The sequence below is a fragment of the Strix aluco genome, chromosome 8, assembly GCF_031877795.1.
Source record: "Strix aluco isolate bStrAlu1 chromosome 8, bStrAlu1.hap1, whole genome shotgun sequence".
Classification (NCBI taxonomy): domain Eukaryota; kingdom Metazoa; phylum Chordata; class Aves; order Strigiformes; family Strigidae; genus Strix; species Strix aluco.
The window spans coordinates 33,879,198-33,890,120 of record NC_133938.1 but is presented as its reverse complement, the minus strand read 5'-3'; the positions used below and the strand labels follow the sequence as shown (position 1 = coordinate 33,890,120).

The window sequence follows — 10,923 nt, the reverse complement described above, 5'->3', positions numbered from 1 at the left end:
GCGCTGTTGGGTGTGTGGCGGCCGGCGGCGCTGAGGCCGGAAAGCGCAGCGGCGGCTGCTGCCAAGATGGCGGCCGTGCTGCAGCAGGTCCTGGAGCGGGCCGAGCTCTCCAAGTTGCCCAAGCCGGTGCAGGGGAAGCTGGAGCGCTTCCTGGCCGATCAGCAGAGCGAGATCGACGGGCTCCGAGCCAGGCATGAGCGCTTCAAGGTGGACAGCGGTGAGTGTGGGGAGGGGGAAGCTGAGAGGACGGGAATGGAGGTGAGGGGGCAGCGGGAACGGGGCAGGCCCCGGGGTGGTCCCTGGGGAGGGGGCTGAGTTGCCCAAGGGCTGAGCGGGATCCGCTCGTCCGGGTCCTCGGGCAGAGGCAGCGGGCTGACAGCTCGGCTGGGGACGGATGAGCTGGGGTCGGGCCGGTTGCCCCCCCCTCCGACGCGCTTTTAGCGAGTAGCAGTGTCGTGGCCCCCTCTGATGAGAGGAGTGGGGGGGCAGGGCTGGGCCTGACAGATCGTGGTTGCCTGCGAAATGCTTTCAGGGGGTGACCTGGGGCCTGTGAGGTGGGGACGTGCGTTCTCTGCCTGGCCGGGGGCCGTGAGGCGGGGGCGTGTCTGTTGACTGGGAAGGGTCCCTTCAGTTGAGGCCTGATAGGGTTTTTTCTCTCAGTTTTGCTTGGCAAGAGGAGTCTGATTTTATTTTTTTCTTTTGCGAAAGACTACTTGGGGTTAAAACTGCATTCAAAATCGGCTTAAAGAACAGCTTTTCATCAGATTTTTAACAAGCTTCAGTCTGCTTTGATCCTTGTTGTGGAAAAGAAATAATGATTTGTTTACCCAACTCTCAAATAACCTTAGGTTTATACTTTTTCTGTTAACTTCCGTGTTGAAGACCATAATCTTTCTGTTAAATGCTCCTGATAGAATAAACGTTTTGATATTGATTTGGAGGTCACTTGATCACAGAAAGATAATACCAGTAGAGAACTGGGGTAGAAATGAGACAAGAGTGTAGATGAGTGTAAGCGCTGGGCAGGGTTGTGAATATGAATTAATTTATCAGGTGGGTGATGTACTTCTGATATAAACTTCCACCCATCTCTTTCATGATAAAAATCTTGCTAAAGTAAATTAATAAATATAGTGTAAATTAAGGTAACCCACAGATTTTAACAGGTCAGTCTCAGGTCGGTTCTTTTCATATGTGGTTGGAGGAGCAGCATTATTTGAAGTTGTAGGGTATGATAGGAAGCATAAGATAAATAAAAATCCTTTGGTATTTCCTTAGAAGCCCCACTATGCCAGAGGGTGAGATTAGTTCTGCTTTTATTAAGTATTTTACAGTTAAGCTCTCTGACACAGTTGCTGTTTCAGATAACCAAAATTTAGATCTGATTATTTTTTTCAGTGCTATGGGATATGCAGCATTGAGCATAAGAGTTCATTTTAAGAAGTGTTCATTAAAAATAATCAGATCCCTTGATACCTAGGGTTGTGTGGATTTTATTGTATGTGCATAGAAAGACGCTACAGATAAAAGAAGTTTTAAGTTGTTGAGACTCTACTGCATAATTGTGCTGATACAATGTTCTCTAGCTACATCAGAAATGTAAAAGAACTATTAAAATTAATTAGGCTGTTATTTTATGGATCATTTCTGGAAGCATATCACTTTCCATGCTAACAAAGTATTTTAAACAATGTTAATTCAATCCAGAAATGCATTTTTTTGCTTTCAAAAATACCTTTTTTCAAATTCTACTGCAGTCTTATTATTTTTAGCTACTTTCTTTAGAAGTACTGTTCTTTATTAAAGATGTCCATTAATAAGGATCCTTGATAAAGGTGAGAGAGAAAAATAAATGTTTATTAAGTGGAATTGAGTTAACATTGTTATTTTGCAGAACAACAGTACTTTGAAGTAGAAAAGCGTCTGGCTCAAAGTCAGGAGAGACTTGTTAATGAGACACAAGAATGTCAGACTCTCCGTGAGGAGCTTAAAAAACTTCGTGAGTATAACTGCACATTCTTAAGATTGGACAGGATATTCATTCTTTAGTCCAGTGTTATGCTGCAATGTTTCAAGTTTTAAATAGGAGTTGCAAATCCATCCATCAACTATATTATTTCTGCAAGAGAGATGTTTTGATTTTCTGTTTAAGTGGGGTTCTTCTTAATGGCATTTTTGTTAGAGATAAAAAACCTCTTGCTTTCTGATTTTTGTAGTAATAGTAGTACAGTGGATTATGTATTGATCTTGACAATAAATGCCTCTGCTCTAAGGATTGCATTAGTTTGTCGCAGTACTACCTAGTCCATCCATAGCGAAGTCTTGAATTCTTCTTTCTCTATTTTTTTTTTAATGTTGTTAAGGGGAATTTTGGCTTCATTGCATTTGGAGAGTGAATTCTATCATTGTTACAGTGGAGATCCCTCACTACTGTTTCTTCTCATCCAACAGATGAACAGTTGAAGTCACTGAATGAGAAAAATAAAGAACTTGAAGCTGCTCAGGATCGTAATGCAGCCATTCAGGTACTGGAAAAACTGGATGATAAGTTGAAAGACTTTGGTTTACCTGTCTCATTGCAGCAAGGAACGCAATCAGTTTCCAAACTGGACTATATCAATATCAGTACAAATATGTATTGTTGTACATACGTATATGGCCGTGTGTACAGGAAAATTGTGTAGGTTTTTTTAAGTAAATGCTGGTGTTTTAGCAAACTGAATTATAGGTAAATATATGTCAGAGCAGATGCTTTTATTTCAGTTTGGATAGATTTTTTTGTTCTAACTGAAACCTGTTGTGAAGTGACTTTAAGCCAAACCTCAAAAATCGGTCAAAGGTGTGAAGGGTTCTGTTTTTTTCCCTTACCCTTTCCTGCACTCTGGCACAGTTTTCCTTGCGTGACGCTCAAAAGTCATGGGGTTGCAGGATGAGTCACTTCAGCTGACTGATCCATCCAGCAGAACACTAATTTTGCAGCAGGAAGTGAGAACATTATTATTAGATTGATTTGTCCACAATGAGAAGATGGATTGGATTGTTTCCCCAGAGGGGCTTACCTGGGCCTGGCTAACGTGGTTTGTATTGACACCTTAGAAGGCAGAGGCAGTACTATAGCCTATAAATGATCCAAGACTATTGACTTTTATTTGATTTTTATATTGGTTTGTTGCATGTGTTCATTCCTTGTAAACTATTTAACCAAATATTAACTTTTATTTAACCAAACTGTTTCAGTGAAGTCTTAACTATCAAAGCTGTCTTTCAAAGAATATTAAAATAAGATGCAGTTTTGAATACTTCCTGTTGCTTGTTTTGGATTTCTGTTAGGCCTTCAGTTTGTTTCATCTGCTCTGAGTTCAACCATTTTCATGCTGATCTTCATTTGAATACAGCTGGAACCAGAGGGAGTCCTGTGGCAGTCTGGACCTCTCTGCCAATTGAAAAGCAAAGGCATGAACACTACCTGTTCAGTATGCTGGTCTTGAAAGCTGTGTGATACTTCTCTCAGCTTTGCTGTCTAATCTTATGTGATAGTGGCATTTCGCACTTAAGCACAAAGGGCCAGCTGGACATCAGTATCAGAGTGATTTATGGGGAAAAAACATTAATTGAAATGTGTTGGCTATTAGGCACTAGAAGAGGTACATTAACCTGCATTTGTTTGAATTATATATGCCAGCATGATAGAAGAAATGGAAGCAGCCATGCTTTCATACTGTGTAGTTTAGACTGATTCAGCTGCCCACCATAAAAGCCTCTTAATCCCAGTGTTCAGTTGGCTGGGGCAACTTGTGGTTTAGCATGCTTCTCTGTGATGATAAGTGTCAATAGTGACTATAAACTGTTATAGAAAGCTGATCATGTTTCTTTATCGCTGTTTTGCAATTTTTTTCAGAGCCATTTAAGTAGAGAAAAAGAAGAACTGGAAGCTGAAAAGAGAGATTTGGTTCGAACAAGTGAAAGACAATCTCAGGAAGTCGAACATTTAAATGGTACAGCCAAGAACATACTAACAAAGTACTTCACATGATTTTGCTAAATAAAAGACATGCTTGAACAATTGAGCTAGTACGGAGTATCCAGTCTGTATAGGCAGCACCAGATAATGGATTAACAGGAAACAGTATTCAGAGAAAAGAAAGCAAGGCAGGAAATTACATGCTAATTGCAGAAGAACACAGCAGTTTGATGCTTGGTTTTATAGATACAAAAACCTACACTATACAGTATCTTATTGCACAGTATACAGTTACATTATATCTTGCTTGTTCTCGTTCTTTACAATTTAGTCAAGCTGAGTAATTAAAGCTGTTATACAATTAGGCTTTTTAACACTGATTTCCCTCCTCCAGAGGATGTTAAACGTTTAAATGAAAAGCTTACAGAAGCAAACACAGAAAAGGTGAAACTTCAGTTAAAGCTGGATGAACTTCAAACATCAGATATTTCCATGAAGGTGAGTAGTACTTTATATGCATATTACGTGTTAAATGTTCTAATAAGTAATTGTTTACATGTGATGGCATTATTGACTTGGAAAGTAGGTCGAGTGGGCTCCTGTTATTTATAACAAATTACTTTGTAATAAAAATTGGTGGCTGTGACTGGAAGTGAGACACATTTATAGAAGGCAAGGGGGCATCAAGTTGGGCAAGCATGTTCAAGCCTTATTGGTGGCAATGGTGGCTGCTCCTACCCACTAGGAAGAAGGACTCCAGTCCATGAAGGTGGGTAGAACGGAGAAAAATATTTATTTTGAACCTGCACCGATTCTCTATGGGTGGAATAAACTCTATAAAGAGCTGAAAGAGAGGAGGAAAGGAGAAAAGAGGAGGAAATCTTTGATACCTTAATTTATTTCCTTTAGATATTAATCTAGTTAATATACCCAGCTAACGTAAACTTTGAGTAAAGTAGCTCAAGTTTCAAGAAGTTCTCGTAGTTTGAGACTGGTAAGTTAGTATTACTAATGTAATAAGGAACACTGCCTGTCATTTGGTGCTCTTTACCAAATTACAGTATGCTTCTGCTATTCCTACTCTGATCATAATACTTTGATTAGCTTCTTTATTTTCTGGGGAACCAGTATGATTACACTACGCAATTTTCTTTTTAGTATCGTGAGAAAAGATTGGAGCAAGAAAAAGAACTACTACAGAATCAAAACACGTGGCTGAACGCTGAGTTGAAAGCCAAAACAGATGAACTTCTACATACTGCCAGGGAGAAAGGCAATGAAATCTTGGAGCTTAAATGTAATCTGGAGAACAAGAAGGAGGAGGTAGTGTAATTGCTGAATGCTTTTGCCATCTCTTATAAACTATAGCTTCTGTTTAACTGTATTTTTTAATACCAAGTTTTTTAACTGTATTTTTTAAAACCAAGTACTTTAATAACTGTCTTTGAGTAAAAAAAAAAAAAAAGTGTGTTTTGCAATTAATAAGGAGGTATTCTTTCTTTTAACTTGTGATTTTTAAGGAATACATGTAGTTAGCATTATCTAGAATAGAAAAGTCAAAGATTGTAAGCTAGAAATTTTGGAGTTCCTGATAACAAAGCTATATAATGGTACAATGCTATTAAAATGTATGGGAATACAGTTCTTAGTGAGGAGAAGGGGCAGAAGGATCTGACTTATCATACCACTCTGCAAAGAATGTTGATATTTTTCCTGCAACAAAATACATGGCAGACTCAATGGCCCTATTTTGGAAATACACAGCTTCAGTGAACTTCCGTTTGAGTACCTGAGCAGTTTCTTTAATAACTATGACAATTGGACAGGTTTTCTGTGGCACTTAACTTCTCTGAGGCTTGTGGGTTTATTTGGTTATGCATAATGAGAGAAATTTGGGGATTCTCGCTTTTTCATTTAGCTGAACGCATGAGAGCGAAGACTGTTAGAAAATGTGACCAATTATGCTCTTTCTGGAACTTCCGGGGTTTTTTTAAAGTAAAAAAAAATGTGGTGGGTATTTTCCAAAATAAACTGGACTGGAAAGACAAATTTATACATGATGATCATGATCTCATTTATTCTTTGAACAGGTTTCCAGAATGGAGGAACAGGTAAATGGCTTAAAGCAGTCAAATGAAAATCTTCAGAAGCATGTGGAAGACCTTTTGAATAAACTGAAGGAGGTAAGACAACTTGAAGTACATGTGAAACAGCGTTACAGTTGCTTCAACAAATTAAAAAACAAAATGTGTGAAATAGAAGTAGTAGAATGCTCCCTAACCCTCTCTCTTCTTTAATTTATTAGGGAAAAGAACAGCAAGCTAGTATGGAGGAACGATTCCACAATGAACTGAATGCCCACATAAAATTATCCAATTTGTATAAGGTGAGTTTACTGGTTCTATTATAAGTGTATATTAATGTTATTTGGGTCTGAATCGTAGCATTAAATATAATGCATGCCACTTTTGGTTTTTTTCCCCACAAATTGTGGATGTGGGGGAGACTAACTTCCACTGCAAAACATTGTGAAACATCCAAAACGTTGTTTTCTTTGTTGCTGTCTTAAGCAGCATTTGAAATCTTACATTGCTTGGATCATTTTGTAGGTTAAGCAAAAATGAGGTTAAAATAATAATTTTATGCTCTCTGTTTTGAGGCTTCGTGATGTATGAGCGTGGCTGCGTCTTATGATGTTGTATTAGGAGGTAAAGGTTTGTAAATTATGACTGTGCAAGAGATTTTTCTGAGTTTGGTTGGTAGACGTTCATTTCAAATAACGCTGCAAGTGTTAGTGATCTCATTAAGACACAGCTGAATGTCATGTATTGTGTCAAATAAGCACCATCTAAACAAGTAATTTTTGTTTTGTTGGCTCAAAGAGTGAAAAATATCCTGTAACGTATTGACTAAGGGAAAGTCAGCTATAGAGGACAACTGATTGCTCTGTAGTTTATGCAAATTAGATTCACAGGTTAATGAATTCTGTTTCCTGTGTTTTCTTGCATAGATACCCCCATAAACATTCTACCCTGCTTAATTCTGAGTTCTACATTAATACTTTGATGAGCTGTAAACTGATGTCTGTTCAGCTGAACAGCAAGTCAATAGCTAACTTTTCTGGAGCATAATGCATTACCATTTGCCTTTTAATTTGGTTTTGTTTTGGTTTTGTTGGGGTTTTTTTACTCCTATTCATTCATGCTTTTATTACAGAATCATTGATTTGAAGGGGCTTAAAGTTTTTTCTTCTCCTTAACATAGGGTTTGCTACGTACTTATAACTGCTGACATATCTGTCTGACCTGATATTAAAAGCATCGAGATTGAGTGCCCTCCTATGGGAGCCTGTTCTGAGTCTTCACTGATTAGCAAAAGTTGAATCCACTTCATTTCAGTTATCTCTAATGGACCTGCAGAATTGCTAAAGTATTGTACGGTCTTGCACTTGTGAGATCTCTGACTGGAAGCAAAGGAACATAAACTGTTTATATAAGATGCCCTAAAAATACCAAAATTTTCAGAATGATCGAAATTGAGCGCTCAAAATTTCTCCAAATTTTCTTTAGTGAAGAGAAGGAACAAAGCCAGCACCAGCTATAAAGCAGCTAGAGGGCATATGTTTTATTTGGATTTGTCATATCAAATCAATGTCTGATACTTTATGCTCAGATGGGCAGTTTGCATTGAAGGAGGACTTTATCCAAGTGGAAGGAGAATGTCCAGTTTAGGTGAATCTTTTAGCATTTTACTCAAGAAAAACCTGCATGTCAGTTTGAACTTTCTTATAAAAATACAGTTGCTGTTGCTACGTACTAAAAGATTAAATAAAATGCTTTTATCTAGAGTGCGGCTGATGACTCGGAGGCAAAGAGCAATGAACTGACGGGAGCAGTAGAAGAGCTGCACAAGCTGCTGAAGGAAGCAGGTGAAGGTAAGCTGTGAGTGAGAAATGGGAAATGGAACAGAACAGTTGCACTCCTTTGTAACTACCGTGATGCGTTGAAAAGTAGGTGTTGAGCGTTTATGAAAGGAGCTTCATTAGGCTTTTGGGATGGTGGGAACATCAGTCACTTTGTAACAAAAAATGTTACCTGGCTAGTTGAATTTACTTGGCGTAGGTGAGGGCGAGGGAAATATTTTCAAATATACCTGGAACTTCACTTTAGATTTTCATGAGAGGAGCTAATTTTGCAAGATACATCATTGGTTTAGTTTAGCAGTTTAGATTCCTTTTCACTGATAAAAGGACAGTTCACATTTTAGCCCTCTTCTAAGTAAAGGGGTTAGGCAGCAGTTCGTGCTTCTGTCGTGCTACTGAGTTTTCTTATCAGCATGAGCTTCTGCAGATCATATAAAGTAAAATTTAAGGTACATATGCAAATTTTGATCTTTTTAGAAGAAGAAAATAAAACCAACCACAACACTGCAAACTGCTTGTCTGATTTAATTTTAGCTAATAAAGCAACCCAGGAGCATTTGGCTGAGGTGGAAGAGTCAAAAGCTGTAATGGAGAAAGAACTGAGAGAGAAGATCAGTAAGCTGGAAAAGGAGCTGGAGAATGCTAATGATTTACTGTCTGCCACAAAGCGCAAAGGTAGGGATGATACTGGGAACTAAAATACATAAAGCCTCAGGCTTTCTGTCGTCTTGCATGAAAATAATATGCTGAATTTCTAGAGGAAGTAAGTGCATTAATCGTAATTCATCTTTGCTAATTTCCTGTCGTGAATTTTAGAAGCTTTTTCATGTGTGTATATATATGAAAATACATACTACCCCACCACCACCACTAGAAAATGCATTTTTATCAAAATGTGTTCTGAAGTTCTTTTGTAGATCTGACTTACCTTTTCAAAGAAAAGGGAGAGGAAACATTTCCTTAAGGCCGAATGATCATGCTTTTAATGCTTTTCTGGAGAGGGGAGTGGGGATGAGAAACTATTCTTACTTTCCTTGAAAAAAAAAGGCAACAGAAAACAAACTTCTGTCCTTAAATTTCAATTTAACATTAAATTTTGCTCAATATTCACTGTTGTATCTTTTTTTGGTGAAAGGAATAGTTTATTTGCTACATATAAGTAATTTCTAAAGGAAAGAGAGAGCAGAGCAGGAAGGAACAGAGAGGCATTCCGATGATTCCGATGTTAAGCCCTGCTCCAGCTATTTCATATTTGAAATATGATCTAAATTTTAAGAGTCTAATAGCAAAAGCCTTTCTGACCAGTTTAATTTGAAATGCTGAGATGTTGATAATGTATGACATAGAATATTGTATATAATACCAGTCACTTGCACGTGTATAAATATGATACAGATTACAGAAAATTCTTAAACCAGTAACTTTAAGGGCTTAAAATAGTCATTTAAAATACGGTAGTTATAAAGCACAAAGGCGTACAAAGACATTCTTTATATTAGTAAAGAATATTTATGTGGGAATTATTGCAGCTTTCTAACAGTAATTGGTGGGATTCTGTCTTCAGGAGCCATATTGTCTGAGGAGGAGCTGGCAGCTATGTCTCCCACTGCTGCAGCAGTAGCTAAAGTAGTCAAACCTGGAATGAAATTAACTGAGGTAAGTGAGAAGAAACTCTTCAATTTCAAGGCCTTTGGAATGCCAACAGAGATATACTAATAATAAAAGGGTGCAGACTTCATTCACTGTTTTGGGTTTGGTGTAATGCCTGACTGAAGTCGAGGAAATCTTTTCATGCGTTTGAGGCACTTTGAGCTAAATTATTGGGATTTTTTTTTGCCATACCTTACAGTTTCTCTTTAGTAGATCTAAACATTTGTAAGGTCTTTTAAGTTGTTCTTCTGAAATATGGGGGGTTTTGTGCACATAAACTTATTTTCTATATGCATTTTTGGGAGGAGCTTTTTTTTTTGCTTATTTACATAATTTTAAAATCTGTACCTCTGTGCATTTGGCTGATACTTGCAGAAAAAATTAACATAATGGTATATATTCTAGGGTTTTTTTACACTTCTGTTTATGCAATTTGTATTTTAATTTTGTTTGTTACTGGTCATTCTGTCCAGCCATTAAATTACTTTCTTCTGTGCTTGCTGCTTTCTTTTGTGATACTAGCTTTGATATTTCTATTGTCTTAAACTTGCTTAAGAATTGTCCTTTTTACAAAGAATTCAAACTGCATACAGTTGCACAACAAAAGTTTGCCATTTTTAAATGAATAGGGATAACTGCTTTGCCATGGTATGAGTCCTAAAAACACATTGTTTTGAAAGTCCAACTTGTTTCTCTGAATTAACTAGTTTAGAATTATATAAAATTATATACTACCTTAAGGTATGAATTGTATAATTACCAGTGGTTCTCTTTTAAGAAGTCTGTCCAGATGTGTCAAAAACAAAGAAACAAAAAACCAAACCAAACCAAAAAAATGTTTTGTTGCAGCTGTACAATGCATATGTAGAAGCTCAGGATCAGTTGCTTTTGGAAAAGATGGAGAATAAGAGAATCAATAAATATTTGGATGAAATAGTGCAGGAAGTAGAAGCCAAAGCACCAATCTTAAAACGTCAGCGTGAAGAATTTGAGCGTTCCCAAAAAGCTGTTGCTAGTCTGTCTGCAAAGCTTGAACAAGCTATGAAGGTCAGTATAAAACAAAAGAGCATGTAAAATTATGGAAAAAATTATTTTTAATTCCTTAATGGCTGTTAGTAAATATATAAAATGGATCTTCTAGTCAACTTTTATTGGGGGAAAATATCTGTTGAACTTCTAGCTTGCGATTTATTGGACAGTATGAAGTATTTCACAGAACCAACATTTTTCAGAGTTTTTTGTAGTGAAGGCTTAAATGTGGTGACTTACAATCTGTTTTTTCTGAGAGAGAATTCTTCATAAACAAAGACTAGTATTTGTCTGTCCAAAGAAATAAAATTGGACTTCAGTGCTCACTTCCCATTAATTTTTATGTATACACTAACTAATA

At 37.4% G+C, this 10,923-nt stretch overlaps 1 protein-coding gene across 3 annotated transcripts in view; it reads left to right on the top strand.

Moving 5' to 3' along the window:
- The first annotated feature begins 14 nt into the window (after positions 1–14).
- Positions 15–10,923, top strand: part of TPR (translocated promoter region, nuclear basket protein) — a 39,640-nt gene continuing 28,731 nt past the window's right edge. For all 3 annotated transcript variants that reach the window (XM_074833143.1, XM_074833142.1, XM_074833140.1), the window contains exons 1-12: positions 15–217; positions 1,895–1,999; positions 2,452–2,525; positions 3,899–3,995; positions 4,356–4,459; positions 5,120–5,284; positions 6,052–6,144; positions 6,267–6,347; positions 7,808–7,895; positions 8,418–8,558; positions 9,448–9,539; positions 10,383–10,580. In XM_074833143.1, coding sequence (XP_074689244.1) covers positions 67–217; positions 1,895–1,999; positions 2,452–2,525; positions 3,899–3,995; positions 4,356–4,459; positions 5,120–5,284; positions 6,052–6,144; positions 6,267–6,347; positions 7,808–7,895; positions 8,418–8,558; positions 9,448–9,539; positions 10,383–10,580 — 1,389 coding nt within the window. In that variant the 5' untranslated portion in view covers positions 15–66. The remainder of the gene's footprint in view (positions 218–1,894; positions 2,000–2,451; positions 2,526–3,898; positions 3,996–4,355; positions 4,460–5,119; positions 5,285–6,051; positions 6,145–6,266; positions 6,348–7,807; positions 7,896–8,417; positions 8,559–9,447; positions 9,540–10,382; positions 10,581–10,923) is intronic.